Source organism: Serinus canaria, chromosome 3 (genome assembly GCF_022539315.1).
Source record: "Serinus canaria isolate serCan28SL12 chromosome 3, serCan2020, whole genome shotgun sequence".
NCBI classification, from domain to species: Eukaryota; Metazoa; Chordata; class Aves; order Passeriformes; family Fringillidae; genus Serinus; species Serinus canaria.
The window spans coordinates 112017432-112038078 of NC_066316.1; the positions used below are offsets into that span (position 1 = coordinate 112017432).

The following is a 20647-nucleotide window of genomic DNA, read 5'->3' on the forward strand; positions in this document are numbered from 1 at the left end:
GCCCCAAATCCAGGGATCAGACCCCAAACCCCATCCCGGATTTCCTGCCCAAATCCCGGGATCAGACCCCAAAACCAGCCCCCATTCCCATACCCAAATCAGGGATCAGACCCCAAACCCAGCCCCCATTCCCATCCCAAATCCAGGATATCAGATCCCAAACCCAATCCCTATTCCCGCCCCAAATCCGCCCCGTTCCCAATCCCATTCCGATCCCGCCCAGTTCCCTCACTGGGGGCGGGATCGGGCTCGGCCGATCCTTTTCCAGCCCGATCCCAATCACGGTTTTTGGTGGCCGCTGTCCAGCCCGGCCGGGGCGCGCTCCTCCCGCTCTTCCGCTTTCCCACTTTTCCTCTTTCCCGCTTTTCCCCTCTTTTCCAAAGCTTTTCAGTTCTTCTCCTGCTTTTCCCTCCGCTCCATCACATGCCCGCATTCCCGTTTTCCCCACTTTTCCCGTTTTCCCAGCTTTCCGTTTTTCACCCGCGTGTTTCCGTTTTTACCCGGTTTTTTCCCACGTTTTCCCGGCTTTTCCGCTCATCCCGCCAGGTGACTTCCGGCGACTCCCCCCGGGGGCTTTGGGGCCTCGGGGCGGCGGAGCCGCTCCCGGAACTCCTCCGGGCGGGGAATTCCGGGAATTCGGGCGGCGAGCCCGGCCTGGGGCGATGCGAGGTGAGCAGCCAAAATCCCGCTGGGAGGGGGATCCCAAAATCCCAAATCTCCTCCCCCAAAATTGGAGGGAATCCCAAAATCCCACCGGAGGAGAATCCCAAAATTCCGCTGGGAGGGGATCCCAAAATCCCACCGGGGAGAAAATCCCAAAATCCCGCTGGGAGGGGATCCCAAAAAGCCACTGGGGGGGGGTGGGAGATGGAATCCCCAAAATCCTCGCGGAGAGGGGATCCCAAAAATCTACCTGGGAAAAAATCTCAAAATCCCAACTGGCAGGGGATCCCAAAATCCCAAATCCCCTCCCCCAGAATTGGAGGGAATCCCAAAAATCCCGTTGGAAGGGATACCAAACAAAAATCCCACCTGGAGGAATCCCAAAATCCCACATGGGAATCCCAAAATCCTATTGGGTGGGGGATCCCAAAACCCACTGGAGGAATGCCAAAAACCATGTGGGAAAGGAATTCCAAAATCTCACCTCGGGGGTGAATCCCAAAACCCACCCGGGATATCCCAAAAATACACGGGGGGGGGGAAGGATCCAGGATCTCAGAGATCCCTGGGATGGTATTTGGGATCTCAGGGATCCCTGGAACAGGATTTGGGATCTCAGGGATCCCTGGAACAGGATTTGGGATCTCAGGGATCCTCAGGACAGGATCTGGGCTCTCGATGATCCCTGGGATGGGATTTGGGATCTCAGGGATCTACAGGAATGACATCCTGGGGTCTCAGGGATCTTCAGGATGGGATTTGGGATCTCAGGGATCCCTGGGATGGTATTTGGGATCTCAGGGATCCCCTGGATAGGATTTGGGCACTCAGGGATATTTGGAATGGGATCCAGGCCCACACGGATCCCTGGAACAGGATTTGGTACCCCAGGGATCCTTGGGACTGGATCTGGGATCCCAGGAACAGGATCTGGGATCTCAGGGATCCCTGGCATAGGATTTGGGCTCTCAGGGATCCCGGGATGGGGTTTGGGATCAGAGGGATATTTGGAATGGGATCCAGGCTCTCAGGGATCCCAGGATTGGATTTGGGATCCCAGGGATCCAGGACGGGATCCGGCGGCCCTGACCCCGCTCTCTGTGCCCGCAGAGGCCGCGGCAGCCGAGGAGGAGGAGGAGGAGGAGGAGGAGGCGCGGCCGCCCTTCGGCCCCGTGGGCAAGGCGGTGAGCACGGGATCGGGATTGGGATTGGGATCGGGGTTTGGGATCGGGGATCGGGATCGGGGTTTGGGATCGGGGCCGGCGGGAGCGGCCCCATCACCCAACGCTGGGATCCCTTCCAGGCCGGGCCCGGCACCGGCCCCGGTGCCGCGGGGATCCGGGGATGGGCGCGGCCGTGCGGATGACTGTTCGGGACTCTTGTTTGTGGCCGGTTGTAAACAGCTGATCCTGGGGGCGTGTAATTGCCACGCTGGGAACGCTGGTGGGATGGGGGGAACAGGATGGGGATTGAGAGATTTTGGGTGGTCAGTGAATGGGAGTCGGGGGATCCGGTTTGGGATTGGCTGGGGTGTGCAACTGGCGGGGAAGGGAATGATGGCACGCTGGGAACGGCTGGGTGAGCGGGATCGGGAACGGGATCGGGATTGGGGGTTGGGATTGGGATCCTGTTTGGGATGGCCGGGTGATCCTGGCAGCTGTGGCCACACTGGGAGCGCTGGTGTGAGCGGGATCGGGAACGGGATTGGGTTCGGAATGGAATGGGGTTGGGATTGGGAGTGGGATTGGGGGTCCTGTTCGGGATGGCCGTGATGATCCTGGCGGGCGTGGCCATGCTGGGAATGCTGGGTGAGCGGGATTGGGAATGGAGTTGGGATTGGGATTGGGATTGGGATCGGGGTCGGGATCCTGTTCAGGATGGCCGGGATGATCCTGGCGGGCGTGGCCACGCTGGGAGCGCTGGGTGAGCGGGATCGGGGTCGGGATCGGGAATGGGGTCAGGATTGGGATTGGGATTGGGGTTGGGATCCTGTTCGGGATGGCCAGGATGATCCTGGCGGGCGTGGCCACGCTGGAATGCTGGGTGAGAGGGATTGGGGATCAGGAATGGGGTCAGTATGGGATTGGGATTGGGGTTGGGATTGGGATCCTGTTCGGGATGGCTGGGGTGATCCTGGCGGCGTGGCCATGCGGGGAAACGCTGGGTGAGCGGGATCGGGAATGGAGTTGGGATGGATTGGGATGGGGGATTGGGGTTGTGATTGGGGTTGGGATCCTGTTCGGGAGGCGGGCTGATCCTGGCAGCCGTGGCCACGCGGGTGATCGGGATGTGGGATTGGGATTGGGATCAGGATTGGGACTGAGGATTGGGAATGTGATCGGGATCCTGTTCCGGCTGATCCTGGCTGCCGTTGACCACGTGAGGAGACGGTGGGGTGAGCGGGATCAGGACCGGGATTGGAGTCGGAATCAGGGTTGGGATAGGATTGCAGTTGGGATCGGGATCAGGATTGGGATTGGGTCGGGATCCTGTTCGGGCTGATCCTGGCAGCCGTGGCCACGCTGGGTGAGGGGATTGGGATCGGGATTGGGGTCGGGATTGGGATCGAGGTTGGGATCGGGACTGGGATCGTAATTGGGAGTGGGGTTGGGGATAGGAATTGGGATTGGGATCAGGGTCGGGATCGGAATTGGGATTGGGATCAGGGTCGGGATCGGAATGGGATTGGGATGCAGGTCGGGATCGGACATATTGGGATTGGGACAGGGTCGGGAGCGGGATTGGAATCGGGATCAGGGTCGGGATTACGCTCAGGGCAGGGGTTGGCAGCCATGGGATCCTCAGGAATATCCCAGGAGTGGGAGATGGATCCATCGGCACTGCAGGAATCACCTGGAATGGGAGATCCCAGAGATTCCCGGGGGGATCCCACATTCCCAAGGCATGGAATTCCTGAGGGGGTTGGATCCCAGAGATTCCCGGGGTGATACTCCCATCCAAGGGATCAGCCCCCTGGAGATCTCTGGCAGATCCCAGCCCCCTGGGAACGCCCATCCCAACATTCCCGAATTCCCGGGCAGAGTGTTCCGAGGGTCGATTCCATCTCCCAGGAGATCAGCTCGCCCAGGCCTTCTACGAGCAGAGGATCCGCTCCCTGCAGGAGGAGCTCCAGGGACTGGGGTGAGCTTTTCCAGGGACTCCCCTTTCCAGGGATTCCCCTTTCCCAGGGATTCCCCTTTCCCAGGGATTCCTCCCTTTTCCAGGGATTTTCCCCCCCTTTCCAGTTCCCGGCTTTTTTTTTTTCCCCAGGATTTTGGGCAGATCCCGAGGGTGGGGCTTGGGAGAAGATCTCCCGGTGCCCAGCTCCGGGGTCATGGAATCTGGAATCCTGGAATTCCAAAGATTTGGGTGGGGATCAGGCTGGAATTTCCCCAGTGCCCATCTCCGGGGTGATGGAATCTGGAATTCCGAAGGATTTGGGTGGGATCAGGCTGGAATTGTCCCAGTGCCCATCTCGGGGGGGGAAGGGATTTGGGATCAGGCTGGAATTTCCCCAGTGCCCATTTCTGGGAACATGGAATCCCGGAATCCCGGAATTCCCAAGGATTTGGGTGGGAAGGGCCCTCCAGGCTCCATCCCGGGGCCCTTCCCAAGCCGAGGCTGCTCCAGTTCCCGTCCGGCCCAGCCGGAGCGGGATCCGAGCACGGAGCGGGAATGGGAGCGCTCTGGGATCGGGAATGGGGCTGGGATAAAACAGGATAAGAACGGGATAACGCTGGGGATAATGATGGGATAACTACAGGATAGAAATCGATGAAACAGGATAATGATGGGGATAACTACGGGATAATAACGGGGATAGCAACTGATATAAGGACGGGATAATGGGGATAACAAAGGGATAACAATGGGATAGAAATGGGATAACAACGGGATTAACAACTGGATAGCAATGGGATAACAGCGGGAAAATGGGATAACGGGATAGGGGGATAAGAGGATAACGGGATAACAACCGGATAAACAGCGGGATAACGACGGAATGACAATGGGATAACAATGGGATAACAACAGGATAACAGGATAGCAACTGGGATAAGGACGGGATAACGGGGATTACAATGGAATAACAATGGGATAACCAGATAAAGATGGGATAACGAGGGGATAGCAATGGGATAACAGTGGATAAACAACGAATAACAACGGGATGAGCAGCTGGGATAAAGACAGGATAATGGGGATAACAATGGGATAACAATGGGATAACTGGATAAGGATGGGATAATGAGGGGATAGCAATGGGATAACAGTGTGGATAACAACAGGATGACAACAGAATAACAACGGGATAACAGCTGGGATAAGGATGGGATGGGATAACAGGGATAACAATGGGATAACATGGGATAACTGGATAATGACGGGATAACGAGGGGATAGCAATGGGACAACAACAGGATAATGATGGGAAATGAGGATAACAGCAGGATAACAATGGGATAACAGCGGGAAAAACGGGATAACAGGATAGCGGATAACAATGGGATAACAACGGGATAACAATGGGATAGCCATGGGATAATGGGATAATAACAGGATAACGATGGGATAATGACGGGATAATGGGACAATAGGACAGGGGGATAACAACAGGATAACAGGGATAATGGGATAACGGGATTGCGGGATAACGGGATAGCAGGAGGAGTGGGATAATGGGGTGGTAACAGCGGCATTAGGGTTAACAATGGGATAACGGGATAAGGGGAAAAAGGGATAATGGGATACCGGGATAGCAGGATAATGGGGTCACAGGGTATGGGGATAGCGAGGAAAATGGGGTAATGGGATACTGGGACACCGGGATATTGGGATAACGCCCGGATCCTGTCCCCGGCTCGTCGGGGAAGGCGGGAGAACTCCGGGAACGGCTCCGTGTCCTGGGATGCGGCGGGCGCTGGGCCGGGAGCTCTCGGAGCTGCAGCGGGAGCTCTCGGAGCTGCAGGAGACGCTCCAGGAGCAGGAATTCCTCTGGAGCGAACCTCCAGAGCCAGGCCCGCCTGGCCAGCGCCGGCTCCGACCTCTCGGCGGGGCTGGAAAAACTGCTCCGGATCCCTCGGGAGCGTCGGCCGGAGCCTGGCGCGGCTGCGGGAGCGGGCCGGGGGTGCGGCGGCGTCACCGCCCGCCTGCAGAATTCCCTGCGGGACTGGCCCGGCGGCGCTCCCAGGCCGGAGAGGCGGCCGAGCTGCTGAATTCCAGCCTGGCGCGGAATTCCCGGCTGCTCCGCCAGCTCCGGGTCGACGCGGCCGAGGCGCGGCGGCGGCGCTGCGGGCGGCGGCGGCCGAGGGGCAGAACCTGACGGGGATGCTCGGGGCGCTCGGCGAGGCCTCGTCCCGGAGCGCGGATGGGCTGCGGGAGCTGCGGGCGGGGCTGGGCCCGGCCGTGCGGGAAACATCCCGGAATTCCGAGGGGATGCAGGATCTGGCGCTGCGGCTGCTGGCGATGCAGCTGCGGCTGGACGAAGCCGCGGCGCGGCTGGACGAGCAGCGGGACGGCGCGCAGGAGCTGCGGCGGCGGCGAAGCCGCGGGCGGGCAGAGCGGCGAGGAGCGGATCCGGGAGCTGCGTTCCCGGCTGGAATCGCTGCGGGATGAGCTCGGGAGCATCGAGGCCAACGTGGGCGGCACGGGCGGGCATGTGCGAGCCATGCTGCGCTTCCTGCGGGCAGCCCGCGACTCCTGCGGCCGGGAGCTGAGCGGGCACGGCCGGGAGCTGCGGGAGCTCGGGCGGGAGCTGGCAGCGATCCGGGCGGGCACGGAGGAGCTCCGGGAGCGCTCCGGGATGTTGGGAGCGAGGCTGGAGCTGGGCGTGAGGAACCTGGCCCTGGCCCTGCAGGAGATGAGGGCGGTGGACGCGCGGCACGGGGAGATGCTCCGGAACGTCACCGAGCTCCGAGGTCAGCACGGGGGCGGGGAGGGAACGCGGCTTTTCCCGGGATGGGGTGGGGTGATCCTGATCCCTGCTGAGGTCTGGGATGGGCTGGGATCATCCATGGATGCCAGGGACAGCAGGGAGGTGACTCTGATTGGGATGGGATTCTGGGAATCCTGATCCCACATCTGCTGGAGGAGGATCCAAACCCAGAAGTTTGGGATGGGTTGGGATCATCCCATGGATGTGGATGCCAGGGACAGCAGGGAGGTGGCTCTGATTGGGATGGGATTCTGGGAATTCCAATCCCAAGGAACGTGGAGGATCCAAACCCAGAAGTTTGGGATGGGCTGGGATCATCCATGGATGCCAGGGACAGCAGGGAGGTGACTCTGATTGGGATAGGATTTGGGATTCTGGGAATCCTGATCCCAAATCTGCTGGAGGAGGATCCAAACCCCCACTCTGAGGTCAAGGATGGTGCCAGGATCATCCCATGGATGTGGGGCTGTCCCAGGGACAGCAGGGAGGTGACTCTCCTTGGGATGGGATTCTGGGAATTCCGATCCCAAGGAACGTGGAGGATCCAAACCCTGAGGTCTGGAATGGGCTAGGATCATCCATGGATGCCAGGGACAGCAGGGAGGTGACTCTGATTGGGATGGGATTGTGGGAATCCTGATCCCAAATCTGCTGGAGGAGGATCCAAACCCAGAAGTTTGGGATGGGCTGGGATCACCCCAGGATGTGGATCCCAGGGACAGCAGGGAGGTGGCTCTGATTGGGATGGGATTCTGGGAATTCCAATCCCAAGGAATGTGCAGGATCCAAACCCTGAGGTCTGGGGTGGGCTGGATCATCCATGGATGCCAGGGACAGCAGGGAGGTGACTCTGATTGGGTTGGGATTCTGGGAATCCTGATCCCAAATCTGCTGGAGGAGGATCCAAACCCAGAAATTTGGGATGGGCCGGGATCACCCCATGGATGTGGATCCCAGGGACAGAGGGCGCTGCCCCCTCTGGATGGGATTTTGGGATTTGGGAATGTCCCGACTCCCTCCGCTGTCACTCCCAGCCCCACCCCCCCCCCCAGCACGGAGCCAGCGGCTCCTCCCGATCCCCCTGGGTGGAATTCCCGGTTTTCCCGGGACTGGAGAATTCCCTGGATGGCATTCCTGATTTTCTGGGACTGGAGCATTCCCATTTCCTGCGTGGAATTCCCGGTTTTCCCGGGACCAGATCATTCCCCGTGTGGAATTCCCGGTTTTCCCCGGACCAGAGCATTCCCTGTGTGGAATTCCCGGTTTTTCCCGGGATCAGAGCATTCCCTGTGTGGAATTCCCGCTTTTCTGGGATCGGAGCATTCCCCGAGTGGAATTCCCGGTTTTCCCGGGATCGGAGCATTCCCCGTGTGGAATTCCCGGTTTTCCCGGGATCGGAGCATTCCCCGTGTGGAATTCCCGGTTTTCCCCATCCCGGAGCATTCCCGGGATGGAATTCCCGGTTTTCCCGGGACCGGAGCATTCCCTGTGTGGAATTCCCGGTTTTCCCGGGATTGGAGCATTCCCCGTGTGGAATTCCCACTTTTCTGGGATTGGAGCATTCCCCGTGTGGAATTCCCGGTTTTCCCGGGATCGGAGCATTCCCCGTGTGGAATTCCCGGTTTTCCCCAGCCCGGAGCATTCCCGGGTGGAATTCCCGGTTTTCCCCAGCCCGGAGCATTCCCGGGATGGAATTCCCGGTTTTCCCGGGCTCATTCCCATTCCCCGCATCCCCTCTGTCGTTCCAGGCGTTCCGGGGCTGCCGGGGCCGCGCGGCCCCAAGGGCGACACCGGATCCGGGGGCGCGCCGGGAGCTCCGGGCCCCAAGGGCGACCGGGGGGATTTGGGATGGCCGGGAGCGCCGGGAGCACCGGGAGCGCCGCCGGCAGCACCGGGACCGCGCGGGGAGCGGGGCCCGCCCGGAGCCCGCGGCTCCCCCGGGCCCAAGGGCGCCAAGGGCGGGCTGGGAGTGCCGGGAGCCCGCGGGGCCCCGGGGCAGCCGGGCGGGAGAGGAGCCCCGGGAGCCGAGGGGGGACCGGGAGCGGCGGGACCGCCCGGAGACCGCGGGGAGCCCGGGACGGCCGGGAGCGAGGGGACAACGGGGACACCGGGAGAGCCCGGGGACAGGGGACCGCCGGGACCGCCCGGGGACAGGGGACCGCCGGGACCGCCCGGGCCACTGGGACCGCCCGGACCCTGACCGGGACAGCCACAGGGGACACCGGGAGAGCCCGGGGAGAGGGGACCCCAGGGGACACCCGGACCGCCGGGACCGCCCGGGCCACCGGGACAGCCACAGGGGACATCGGGACAGCCACAGGGGACAGCGGGAGAGCCCGGGGACAGGGGACCGCCGGGGATACCGGGGCGGCCGGACCGCCCGGGCCACCGACAGGGGACAGGGGGACCCTGACAAGGACAGGGGGACAGCGGGACCCTGACCGGAACAGTGACAGGGGGACAGCGGGAGAGCCCGGGGAGAGGGGACCCCAGGGGACACCGGAGCGGCCGGACCGCCCGGGCCACCGACAGGGGACAGGGGGACAGCGGGACCCTGACGGGGACAGCCACAGGGGACAGCGGGGACACCGGGAGAGCCCGGGGAGAGGGGAGGGACCGCCGGGACCACGACTGGGGACAGGAGGACAGAGGGGACATGGGGACACAGCGGGAGGACAAGGACAGCAGTGCCACCTCCGGGACCGTGATGGGGACTGCGACACGGGGACAGGGGGACAGAGGGACAGCGACAGGGCAGCAGGTGCCACCTCCGGCACAGGGGGACACAGACAGCGGGAGGACAGGGACACAGGGACAGCAGTGCCACCTCCGGGACCGTGATGGGGACTGCGACAAACGGACGGGGACAGGGACACGGAGAGAGGACAGAGGGACAGCGACAGGGACAGGACAGGGGGAAAGGGACACGAGAGGACAGAGGGACAGCGACAGGGACAGGACAGGGGGAAAGGGACACAGAGAGAGGACAGAGGGACAGCGACAGGGACAGGGACAGGGGGACAGGGACGCGGAGAGGGGACAGAGGGACAGCGACAGGGCAGCAGTGCCACCTCCCGGACAGGGGACAGCGACAGGGGGACAGGGACACGGAGAGGAGGACAGGGACAGGGGACAGCAACAGGACATGGACGGGGGGACAGCAGTGCCACCCCCGGGACAGGGACAGCGACAGGGGGACAGCAGTGCCACCCCCGGGACAGTGACAGCGGGACAAGGACAGGGGGACAGCAGTGCCACCTCCGGGACAGTGACAGCGGGACAAGGACAGGGGGACAGCAGTGCCACCTCCGGGACAGGGACAGGGGGACACGGAGGTGTGTCACACAGGGTGACAGGGACAGGGGGACAGCAGCGCCACCCCCGGGACGGGGACACGGGGACGAGGACAGGAACTGGCACAGGGGCCCCAGTGCCACCCGCGGTGTCCCCGCGGTGTCCCCACTGTCCCCTTCCCTCCCAGCTCGGGGCCAGGGGCCGGTCCCCCCCCCCGGGAATTCCTTGGGAATTTTTTTGGGAATTTTTCGGGAATCGGGGGTGGTCCCGGCTGGGCCGTGGGCTGTCCCCGTGCTGTCCCCGAGCTGTCCCCGCGCTGTCGCGGCTCAATAAAGGTCCCTGGCGCCTCCTGAACTGGGAATTTCGGGAATTCCGGGACAGCGCAGCGGGAAGTGGGAGCGTGCCCAGCCCCGGATCCCAAATCCCGGCTTTGGGGGATCCCTAATCCCGAATCCCAAATCCCAGATTTAGGGGATCCCAAATGTCGGATTTAGGGGTTCCCAAATCATCCTGGATCCGGATCCCAAATCCCGGATTTAGGGGGATCCCCAATCCCAGTTTTGGGGCTCCCACTCTTCCCTCGTTCAAGATCCCAAATCCCGAATTTTGGGGATCCCAAATCCCGAATTTTGGGGTTCCCGTTCTCCTTTCCCTCATCCTGGATCCGGATCCCAAATCCCAGATTTAGGGGGACCCCTAATCCCGGTTTTGGGGGATCCCAATCCCGGTTTTAGGGGACCCCAAATCCCAAATTTAGAGGTTCCCGTTTCCTTTCCCTCATCCTGGATCCAGATCCCAAATCCCGGTTTTAGGGGATCCCAAATCCAACTTTAAGGGGGATCCCAAATTCCGGGCCTGGCCAATGGGAAAACACCAAGGGGGAATTTGGGATTTTTGGGTGGATTTTTGGGAATTTGGGGGAAGATTTGGGGCTGGAAGATCGTTGGGAATTTGGGGGGGATTGGGCGAATTTTGGAGTGGTGACAACTTTGGGGGGATTTTCGGGAATTTTGGAGGGAGCAGTTTTGGGAATTTTGGGAGGGAATTTGGGGTTTTTTTTTGGGGGGGGAATCTGGGGTTGGGGAATTTTCAGGGATTTTGGGGAATTCTGGGGGGAGGATTTTGGGGGGGGGGGGCTGAGACCGGGCTGGGATCATCCCGATGGGATTTGGGGAAGTTTGGGGAGGATTTGGGGGGAATTTTGTGGGATTTGGGGGGGGGGCTGAGCCCCCAGGACGTGCCGGGAACATCCCAATGGGATTTCTGGGAAATTGGGGAAGATTTGGGGCATTTCCCTGTTCTTCCTGGTTTTTTCCCTGTTTGTCCTGATTTTCCCTCTGTTTTTCCCAGTTTTTTCCTGGTTTTTCCCACTTATCCCCAGTTTTCCACCATTTTCCCCAGATTTTCCAGGTTTTTCCTGTTGTTTCCCAGTTTTCCTCAGTTTTTACCATTTTTTCCCAGTATTCCCCAAATTTTTCCCAGATTTTCCAGCTGTTTCTCCAGCTTTCCTGTTTTTTCCCAGTATTCCCCCATTTTTCCCAGATTTCCCAGTTTTTCCAGCTGTTTCTCCAGCTTTCCTGTTTTTTCCCAGTATTCCCCCATTTTTCCCAGGTTTTTCTCCAGCTTTCCTGTTTTCCTCCAGTTTTTCCCTTTTTTTTTTTCCCATTTTTCCTGGGTTTTCCCCATTTTTCCCGGGGGAAGAATTCCAGAGGCGGCCCCGGCCGATCCCAGGCTTTGTTGGCTCCGACATTCCCGGGAATTTCCCCCCCAAGGTCCGGGAGAAGCGGGGCCGGAGCCCGAGTTCCTTTTCCTGGGAATTCCGGGGGGATCCTCACATGAAATCATCGGAGTCGTTCCCGTCCTGTGGGGAGAGCGGGATTGGGAATGTGGGAATTTGGGAATGTGGGGATTGGGAATGTGGGAATTCCCATGGGGACACTTTGGGTTCTGGAGCTCCGGGAATTCTCACCATTCCCGTTATTCCCATTCCCATTATTCCCGTTATTCCCAATCCCATTTATTCCCGTTGTTCCCATTCCCATTCTTCCCAATCCCATGGAATGGAATTCCCGGCCCATTTCCAATCCCATTATTCCCATTATCCCCAATCCCGTAATTCCCATCATTCCCATTTCCATTATTCCCATATTTCCCATTATTCCCCCTATTCCCATCCCAAATCCCATCATTCCCAATCCCATCATTCCCACCCCATTCCAATTCCCATTCCCGTTCCCGCCATTCCCATTTTTTCCCATTATTCCCAATCCTGTTATTCCCATCCCATTTCCAATCCCATTATTCCAATCATTCCCATTATTCCCAATCCTAATCCCATTCCCATTTTCCCCACTATTCCCAATCCCACCCCATCCCACTTTACCCATCATTCCCACCATTCCCAATCCCATTCATCATTCCCATCATCCCCAATCCTGTTATTCCCATCCCATTATTCCCATTCCCGTTATCCCCATGATTCCCATCCTGCCCATTAATCCCATTATTCCCAATCCCATTTTTCCCATCATTCCCAATACCATTATTCCAAATCTCAGTATTCCCATTTTCCCCATTCCCAATCCCATTATTCCCATTCCCCATTCCCGTTCCCATCCCATTCCCATGATTCCCAATGCCATTTTTCCCATCATTCCCATTAATCCCATCATTCCCAATCCCATTCATCATTCCCATCATTCCCATTATCCCCATCATTCCCATTCCTGTTTTCCCATTCCAATTATTCCCAATCCCATCATTCCTATCATTCCCATTTCCATCCCATTCCCATTATCCCCATCATTCCCATCATTCCCATTCCAATTATTCCCGTTCCCATTAATCCCATCATTCCCAATCCCGTTATTCCCGTTTTCCCCATTCCAGCCCCATTCCCATCCCCACGATTCCCAATCCCGTTTTTCCCAGCATTCCCACTTCCATCCCATTCCCATTATTCCCAATCCCATCATTCCCATTCCTCCCATTGCTCCCAACCCCATTCCCATCATCCCCACCATTCCCAATCCCATTTTTCCCACCATTCCCAATCCCGCATTTCCCCTCCCCCCCCCCCAGGATCCCCACAATTCCCGTTTTCCCCGCCCCTTTCCCGAGGCATTCCCGGAATTCCAGGAATTCCCTCACCTGGTTGGAGGACATGTTCTCGGCCTTCATCAGGGACGAGTAGCTCCTGCAGGGAGAATTCCCGGAATTATCCCGTAATTCTGGGAGAATTCCCGCCGGAAACCCCGGGGCGGACCCCGGAATTCCCCAGGATTCCCCCTCTGGAATTCCGCCCCTCGTCCGTCATCCCGCAATTCCCTCTGCCCGAGGTTGTTCCCTGGGATTTCCCCATCTGGGAATTCACGGATTCGGAATCCCAATCCCAGATTTCTGAGCCCGGATCCCGGGGAATTCCCAATCCTGCCTGTCCCAGCCTGGATCCCGGGAAATTCCCGGATTTCCTTCAATCCCGGTTTTTATGGAGCTCAGGGAAGCTCCCAAGGGAATCCTGGGAATCCCAAATCCCTTGGGCGATTCCAGAGGGAATTCCTGAGAAGATTCCAGAGGAAATTCCAGAGGCAACTGAGGTAATTCCAAAGGGAATTCCAGAGGGAATTGAGGCAATTCCAGAGAGAATTCCAAAGAGAAATCCAGAGAAAATTCCAGGAGCAATACCAGAGGCAATCCAGAGCGAATTCCAGAGGCAACTGAGGGAATTCCAGAGGGAATCCCAGAGGGAACTGGGGTAATTCCAAAGGGAATTCCAACGCCATTCCAGAGGGAATTCCAAAAGCAACCCAGAGACAATTCCAGACTCGATTCCGTGGAGAATTCCGGAGAGAATTCCAGAGGGAATTCCAGCACTCCCAGGCCCCACTCCCTGACCGAAGCCGGGATTCTCCTTGGAAAACCCCGGGAATTCCAATCCTGGCATTCCCAACAAACATTCCCGGAATTCCCACCAACCGTTCTCACCATTCCCAGCGAGCATTCCCGACATTCCCACCAGACATTCCTGGAATTCCCGGCATTCCTTCCCACCTGAGCTCCTCCATCCCCTCGCTGTCCCGGCATTCCCAGCAAACATTCCCAACATGGCCCCCAAACATTCCTGGAAATTCCCAATATTCCCAGGAATCTCACCAAACATTCCCAGCAAACACTCTGGGAATTCCCACCAAACATTCCCAACGTTCTCACCAGACACTGCAACCAAACATTCCCAACATTCCCACCAAACATTCCCACCACTCCTGGCATTCCCAGAATTCCCACCTGAGCTCCTCCATCTCTTCGTGGTCCCAACATTCCCAACAAATATTCCGGGAATTCCCACCTCACATTCTCACCAAACACTCCCAACATTCCCAACAAACACTCCTGGAATTCTCACCAAACATTCCCAGCAAACATTCCCAAACGTTGCCCCCACACATTCCTGGAATTCCCAACAGTCCCAGAATTCCTATCCAAACATTCATGGAATTCCCACCAAGCATTCCCAATGTTCTCACCAGACATTCCCACCAAACACCCCCAGAATTCTCACCAAACATTCCCAACATTCCCAACAAATATTCTGGAAATTCCCACCAAACATTCCCACCAAACACTCCCAGATTCCCAGCAAACATTCCCAACATTGCCCCCAAACATTCCTGGAATTCCCAAAAGTCCCAGAATTCTCACCAGACATTCCCACCAAACATTCCCGGCATTCCCAGCAAACATTCCCAACGTTTTCACCCAGACGTTCCAACTAAACTCCCAACATTCCCACCAAACATTCCCAGCAAGAATTCAGGGAATTCCCACCAAACACTCCCAGATTCCCACACGACATTCCCTGAATTCCCGGCATTCCCAGATTCCCACCGGAGCTCCTCCATCTCCCTCTTCCTGCAGAGCTCCTTGCGCTGCTCCCGGCGCCGCCACCAGACATTCCCAACATTCCCACCCAACATTCAGGGAATTCCCACCCAACATTCCCACCCGACATTCCCAGAATTCCCGGCAGGCATTCCCAGATTTCCCACCTGAGCTCCTCCATCTCTTCGTGGTCTCAACATTCCCAACAAACATTCCGGGAATTCCCACCAAACGTTCCCACCAAACCCTCCCAACATTCCCAACAAACATTCCTGGAATTCTCACCAAACATTCCCAGCAAACATTCCCAAACGTTGCCCCCACACATTCCTGGAATTCCCAACAGTCCCAGAATTCCTATCCAAACATTCATGGAATTCCCACCAAGCATTCCCAATGTTCTCACCAGACATTCCCACCAAACACCCCCAGAATTCTCACCAAACATTCCCAACAAATATTCTGGAAATTCCCACCAAACATTCCCACCAAACACTCCCAGATTCCCAGCAAACATTCCTGGAATTCTCACCCAACATTCCCACCCAACATTCAGGGAATTCCCACCCAACATTCCACAGCATTCCACGGACCCTTGCGCATGCCCAGCCGCCAACATTCCCTCCCCATCCTGATTCACCACAGGAATTCCACACATTCCCTCCCGGCATTCGGCATTCCACCGGAGCTCCCATCTCCTCTTCCGCGGAGTCCTCCGCTGCCTGCAGCTCCGCCTGGCGCCACCACCAAACATTCCCAACATTCCCACCCAACATTCAGGGAATTCCCTGCCAACATTCCCAGATTTCCCAGCATTCCCGGCATTCCCACCGGAGCTCCTCCATCTCCCTCTTCCTGCGGAGCTCCTCGCGCTGCTCCCGGCGCTGCTCCTGCAGCTCCGCCCGGCGCCGCCCCCGCTCCTCCCGGTCCCGGCATTCCCGCTCGGCCGCCAGGTCCGGGAACCGCTCCACGCGCGTCCGCTCCAGCCGCCGCAGCTGCTCCGCCCCGCGACGCTCCACCGTCACCGAGCGCACCTGGGGTTAGACCGGGCTCAGACCGGGCTTAGACCGGGCTTAAACTGGGATTAAACTGGGGCTGAACCGGGATTGAACTGGGATTGAACTGGGGTTACACCGGGAGTTAAACTGGGAACTGGGAGCGCGCTGCTCCGCCCCGCACCGCTCCACCAGCACCGTGCGCACCTGGGGTTAGACCGGGCTCAGACCGGGCTTAGACCGGGCTTAAACTGGGACTGAACTGGGGTTAAACTGGGACTGAACTGGGACTGAACTGGGATTGAACTGGGGTTACACCGGGAGTTAAACTGGGAACTGCGACTGTGCAGCTCCACCCCGCACCGCTCCACCGGCACCGAGCGCACCTGGGGTTAAACCGGGCTTAGACCGGGCTTAGACCAGGCTTAAACTGGGACTGAACTGGGACTGAACTGGGATTGAACTGGGGTTACACCAGGAGTTAAACTGGGAACTGGGAGCGCGCTGCTCCGCCCCGCACCGCTCCACCGGCACCGAGCGCACCTGGGGTTAAACCGGGCTTAGACCGGGCTCAGACCGGGCTTAGCACAGGCATTAAACCGGGGTTAAACTGGGACTGAACTGGGATAGAACAAGGAGTTAAACTGGGAACTGGGAGTGTGCTGCTCCGCCGCCCGCCGCTCCACCGGCACCGAGAGCACCTGGGGTTAAACCAGGGCTTAAACTGGACCTAAACCAGGGTTAAACTGGGCTTAAACCGAGCTTAAACTGGGGATTAAACCGAGTTTAGACTGGGATTGAACCGGGGTTAAAGTGGGAATTAGACTGAGGATTAAACCAGGAATTGAAGTGGGCGCTGCTCCGCCGCTCCACCGGCACCAAACGCAGCGGGGACAAGGGGTTAAACCAGGACTAAACCAGGATTAAACCAGGATTAAACCGGGATTAACGGGAGTTAAACTGGGAATTACACTGGGAATTACATCAATTATACTGGGAAAACCAGGAATTGAACTGGGAATTAAACCAGGAATTGGGAGGGCACTGCTCCGCCGTCACCGGGGGCACCTGGGATTAAACTGGGGTTAAACTGGGATTAACGGGAGTTGAACTGGGAACTGGGAGTGCGCTGCTCCAGTGGTGGGGATTAAACCGGGGTTAAACCGGGATTAACCCGGGAATTGGGATTGCACCGCTCCGCTATCACGGAGAGCACCTGGGAAACAGGGATTAAACCGGGAGTTAAACTGGGAATTAAACCGGGAATGGGGCTCTTCCCAATGGGAGCCACGTCCCGGTGCTGCTCTCTGCTGGCGATGGCGGGAAGTGCCGGAAATTCGGGAATTGCGGGAAAATCGGGAATTGTGGGAAAGCTGGAAACATCCCAGTCCCGGATTGTGTCGGGAATTGTGGGAAAACTGGGAATGTGGGGATGTTCCCGGTGTTCCCAGTTCCTGAGGCTCCCATTCCTACATTCCCAATGACCATTCCCACGTTCCTGTTGTTCCCAGTCCCACATTCCCAAATTCATTCCCAGATTTATTCCCCTCACTCACGTCCTTGTGCTGGTTGAAGCCAATCTGCTCCCATTCCCAATCCCAAATTCCCAGATCCATTCTCAAATTCATTCCCACCCCTCACTCATGTCCTTGTTGCAGTGGAAGCCGATCTGTTCCCATTCCCATTCCCACATTCCCAAATTCCCATTCCCCATTCCCCGTTCCCACATTCCCAGATTATTCCCACATTCCCATTCCCATTCCCCATTCCCCAATCCCATTCACATTCCTCAATCCCAATCCCACATTCTCCATTCCCATTCCCACATTCCCATTCCCTCACTCACGTCCTTGCTGCGGTGGAAGCCGATCTGATCCCATTCCTATTCCCATTCCCATTCCCATTCCCACATTCCCACATTCCCACATAATTCCCCACTCACGTCCTTGCTGCGGTGGAAGCCGATCTGATCCCATTCCCATTCCCAATCCCACATTCCCATTCCCACATTCCCACATTCCCCCGCTCACGTCCTTGCTGCGGTGGAAGCCGATCTGCCCCACGTCCATGTCGGGCGTTTTGCGCAGGTTGCTCCAGGGCGTGTAAAGCACCGTCACCGAGCTCAGCTTGCACCCTAAAAACGGGGCAAAAATGGAAAAAAACGGGAAAAACCGGTGTGAAAATGGTAAAAACGGGGTAAAGCACCGTCACCGAGCTCAGCTTGCACCCTGAAAACGGGGCAAAAACCGGCAAAAACGGGCAAAACCAGGCAAAAACCTGATCCAATGGGGTAAAGCAGCGTCACCGAGCTGAGCTCGCAGCCGTTTTTTCCTGGGATTCCCTGGAGATTTCCCAGGGCTTTTTTTTTGTGATTTCCCATTTTTCTCCCCAGAATTTCCCATTTTTTCCTGGGATTTCCCTGTTTTTTTCCAGTTTTTCCCATTTCCCCAGGATTTCCCACAATTTCCCTTTTTTTTTCCCCCAGAATTTCCTGTTTTTTCTGGGATTTCCTGAGAATTTCCCAAGGGGTTTTTGTGATTTCTCCCCAGAATTTCCCATTTTTTCCTGGGATTTCCTGGGGATTTCTCTGATTTTTCCAGGAAATTTCCCATTTTTTTCCTGAATTTCCCATTTTTCCCCAGGGTTTCCCAGAATTTCCCATTTTTTCCCCTCAGAATTTCCCAGCTGTTTTTTTTCCTGGGATTTCCCAAAATTTTCCAGGTTTTTTTTTTCCTGTTTTTTCCAGGTTTTTTTCCCCCAGGATTTCCTGAGGTTTTTCCAGGATTTCCCAGGACATTCCCCATTTATTCCCAAATTTCCCATTTTTTCCCCAGATCTTCCATTTTTCCCGAATTTCCCATTTTTTCCTCAGGATTTCCATTTTCCAGCTTTTTTCCCTGGGATTTCCCATTTTTTCTGAAATTCCCAAATTTTCTTTTTCCGAATTATCCATTTCCCAGATTTCCCAGTTTCCATTTTTCCAGGATTCCCATTTTTTTCCCCGTGATTTCCCATTTTTTCCAAAAATCTCCCATTTTCCCAGATTTTCCCACAATTTCCCTTTTTCCCCCCCAGAATTTCCTGGTTTTTCCTGAGAATTCCCCAAGGGGTTTTTTGGTGATTTCTCCCCAGAATTTCCCATTTTTCCCTGGGATTTCCTGGGGATTTCCCATTTTTTCCTGGGGATTTCTCTGGTTTTCCCAGGATTTCCCATTTCTCCCCATTTTCTCCCACTTTTCCCGGATTTTTCCGGGATTTTTCCCGGGATACCTTGGATGCTGTTGGCCTTCACCAGGTGGGCGCAGTCGCTCAGCACCTCCTTGGGGATGTCGTCCATGGTCTGGCCCTGCACGGAATTCCCAAAAATTCCCAAAAATTCCCACAAATTCCCACCTCATCCCACTCCCACAGCCCCAACTCCCCAACTTCCCGAGGTTTTCCCTCATTTTCCCAAGCTTTCCCAAGGAATATCCCACTTTTCCTGGGGTTTCTCCCACTTTTCCCAAGGACTTTTCCCATTTTTCCCAGGGTTTTCCCAAGGAATATCCCGATTTTCCCAAGGTTTCCCAGAGATATCCTGATTATCCCAAGGTTTTTCCCAGTTTTCCCAAGCTTTCCAGAGGAATATCCCAGTTTCTCCCAAGGTTTTCCCAAGGAATATCCCGATTTTCCAGAGGTTTCTCGCACCTTTCCCAAGGTTTCCCAGGGATATCCCAATTTTCCCAAGGTTTTCCCCAAGCTTTCCCAGGGATATCCCGATTTTCCCAAGATTTTTCCCACTTTTCCCAAGGTTTCCCCAAAGGAATATCCCAATTTTCCCGATGTTTCTCCCACTTTTCCCAAGATTTCCCACAGATATCTCTATTTTCCCAAGGTTTTTTCCCACTTTTCCCGAGCTTTTCCCAAGGGATATCCCGATTTTCCCGAGGTTTTTCCCAAGATTTCCCAGTGATATCCAAATTTTCCCTACTTTTCCTGAGGTTTCCTGAGGAATATCCCGATTTTCCCGAGGTTTCTCCAAACCTTTCCTGGATTATCCCAATTTTCCCAGGGTTTTCCCAAGGAACATCCCAATTTTCCCAAAATTTCCCAGGAATATCCCAATTTTCCCAAGGTTTTTTCCCACTTTTCCCGAGGTTTCCTGAGGAATATTCCACTTTTCCAAAGGCTTCCCCAAACCTTTCCTGGAACATCCCAATTTTCCCAAGGTTTCCCAAGGAATATCCCAATTTTCCTGACATTTCTCCCACTTTTCCCAAGTTTTCCCAGGAGTATCCCAATTTTCCCAAGACTTTTCCAAATTTTCCAAAGGTTTCCCAAGGAATATCCCAACTTTTCCCAAGATTTCTCAGCAATATCCTGATTTTCCCAAGGTTTTCCCCACTTTTCCCAGGGATATCCCAATTTTCCCGCTGTTCTCCTGAATTTTCCCTGATTTTCCTCAGTTTCTCCCAAGGTTTTCCCAAATTTTCCCCAGGAGACATCCTGAGATTTTTCCCAAGGTTTTTCCCCCCAGTTTCCCAGGGAACATCCCAAATTTTTCCTGCTGTTTTTCCTGAGATTTTTCCCAGGATTTTCCTGAATTTTCCCAGCATTTTCCTCAATTTTTCCCAAGATTTTCCCCAAGATTTTTTCCACAATTTTCCCCAAAATTTTCCTCAATTTCCCCCAGGATTTTTCCCAGGATTTTCGCGAGGATTTTCCTCATTGTTTCCCAAGATTTTCCCAAGATTTTTCCCAAGATTTTTTCCACAACTTTTCCCAAAATTTTCCTCAATTTTTCCCAGGATTTTTCCTCATTTTTTCCCAGGATTTTCCCCAATTTTTCCCAGAATTTTCCTCAATTTTTCTCAAGATTTGCCCCAAATTTTTCCCAAGATTT

The 20647-nt window shown here is 56.1% G+C and overlaps 2 protein-coding genes across 2 annotated transcripts in view; one reads left to right on the plus strand and one right to left on the minus strand.

The window, feature by feature from the left end:
* The window catches only part of SCARA3 (scavenger receptor class A member 3), a 15505-nt gene extending 5848 nt beyond the window's left edge, over window positions 1-9657 (plus strand). Inside the window, exon 4 of the mRNA XM_050972796.1 lies at window positions 8347-9657. Coding sequence (XP_050828753.1) covers window positions 8347-8798 — 452 coding nt within the window. The 3' untranslated portion in view covers window positions 8799-9657. The remainder of the gene's footprint in view (window positions 1-8346) is intronic.
* A 1955-nt stretch (window positions 9658-11612) lies between these two features.
* Window positions 11613-19284, minus strand: CCDC25 (coiled-coil domain containing 25). Its single transcript, XM_050971914.1, has 6 exons — window positions 19263-19284; window positions 19036-19158; window positions 17796-17899; window positions 15602-15804; window positions 13043-13088; window positions 11613-11753 (listed from the first exon to the last, which is right to left on the minus strand). Exons 1-6 carry the CDS (start codon window positions 19282-19284, stop codon window positions 11724-11726), a joined length of 528 nt encoding a protein of 175 aa, XP_050827871.1. The 3' UTR covers window positions 11613-11723.
* Window positions 19285-20647: the final 1363 nt, after the last annotated feature.

What these genes read in the sequence shown, in the direction of transcription:
- CCDC25 (XM_050971914.1), bottom strand. Translation starts at nt 19,284, where the DNA reads ATGGGAAAAGTCCTTGGGAAAA. An exon ending in GCTTCCACCGCAGCAAGGAC is followed by an intron (nt 15,805 to 17,795) that starts GTGAGCGGGGGA and finishes GTCTAACCCCAG; the next exon opens with GTGCGCTCGGTGACGGTGGA. An exon ending in AGGGAGATGGAGGAGCTCCG is followed by an intron (nt 13,089 to 15,601) that starts GTGGGAATGCCG and finishes TTCTCCCTGCAG; the next exon opens with GAGCTACTCGTCCCTGATGA.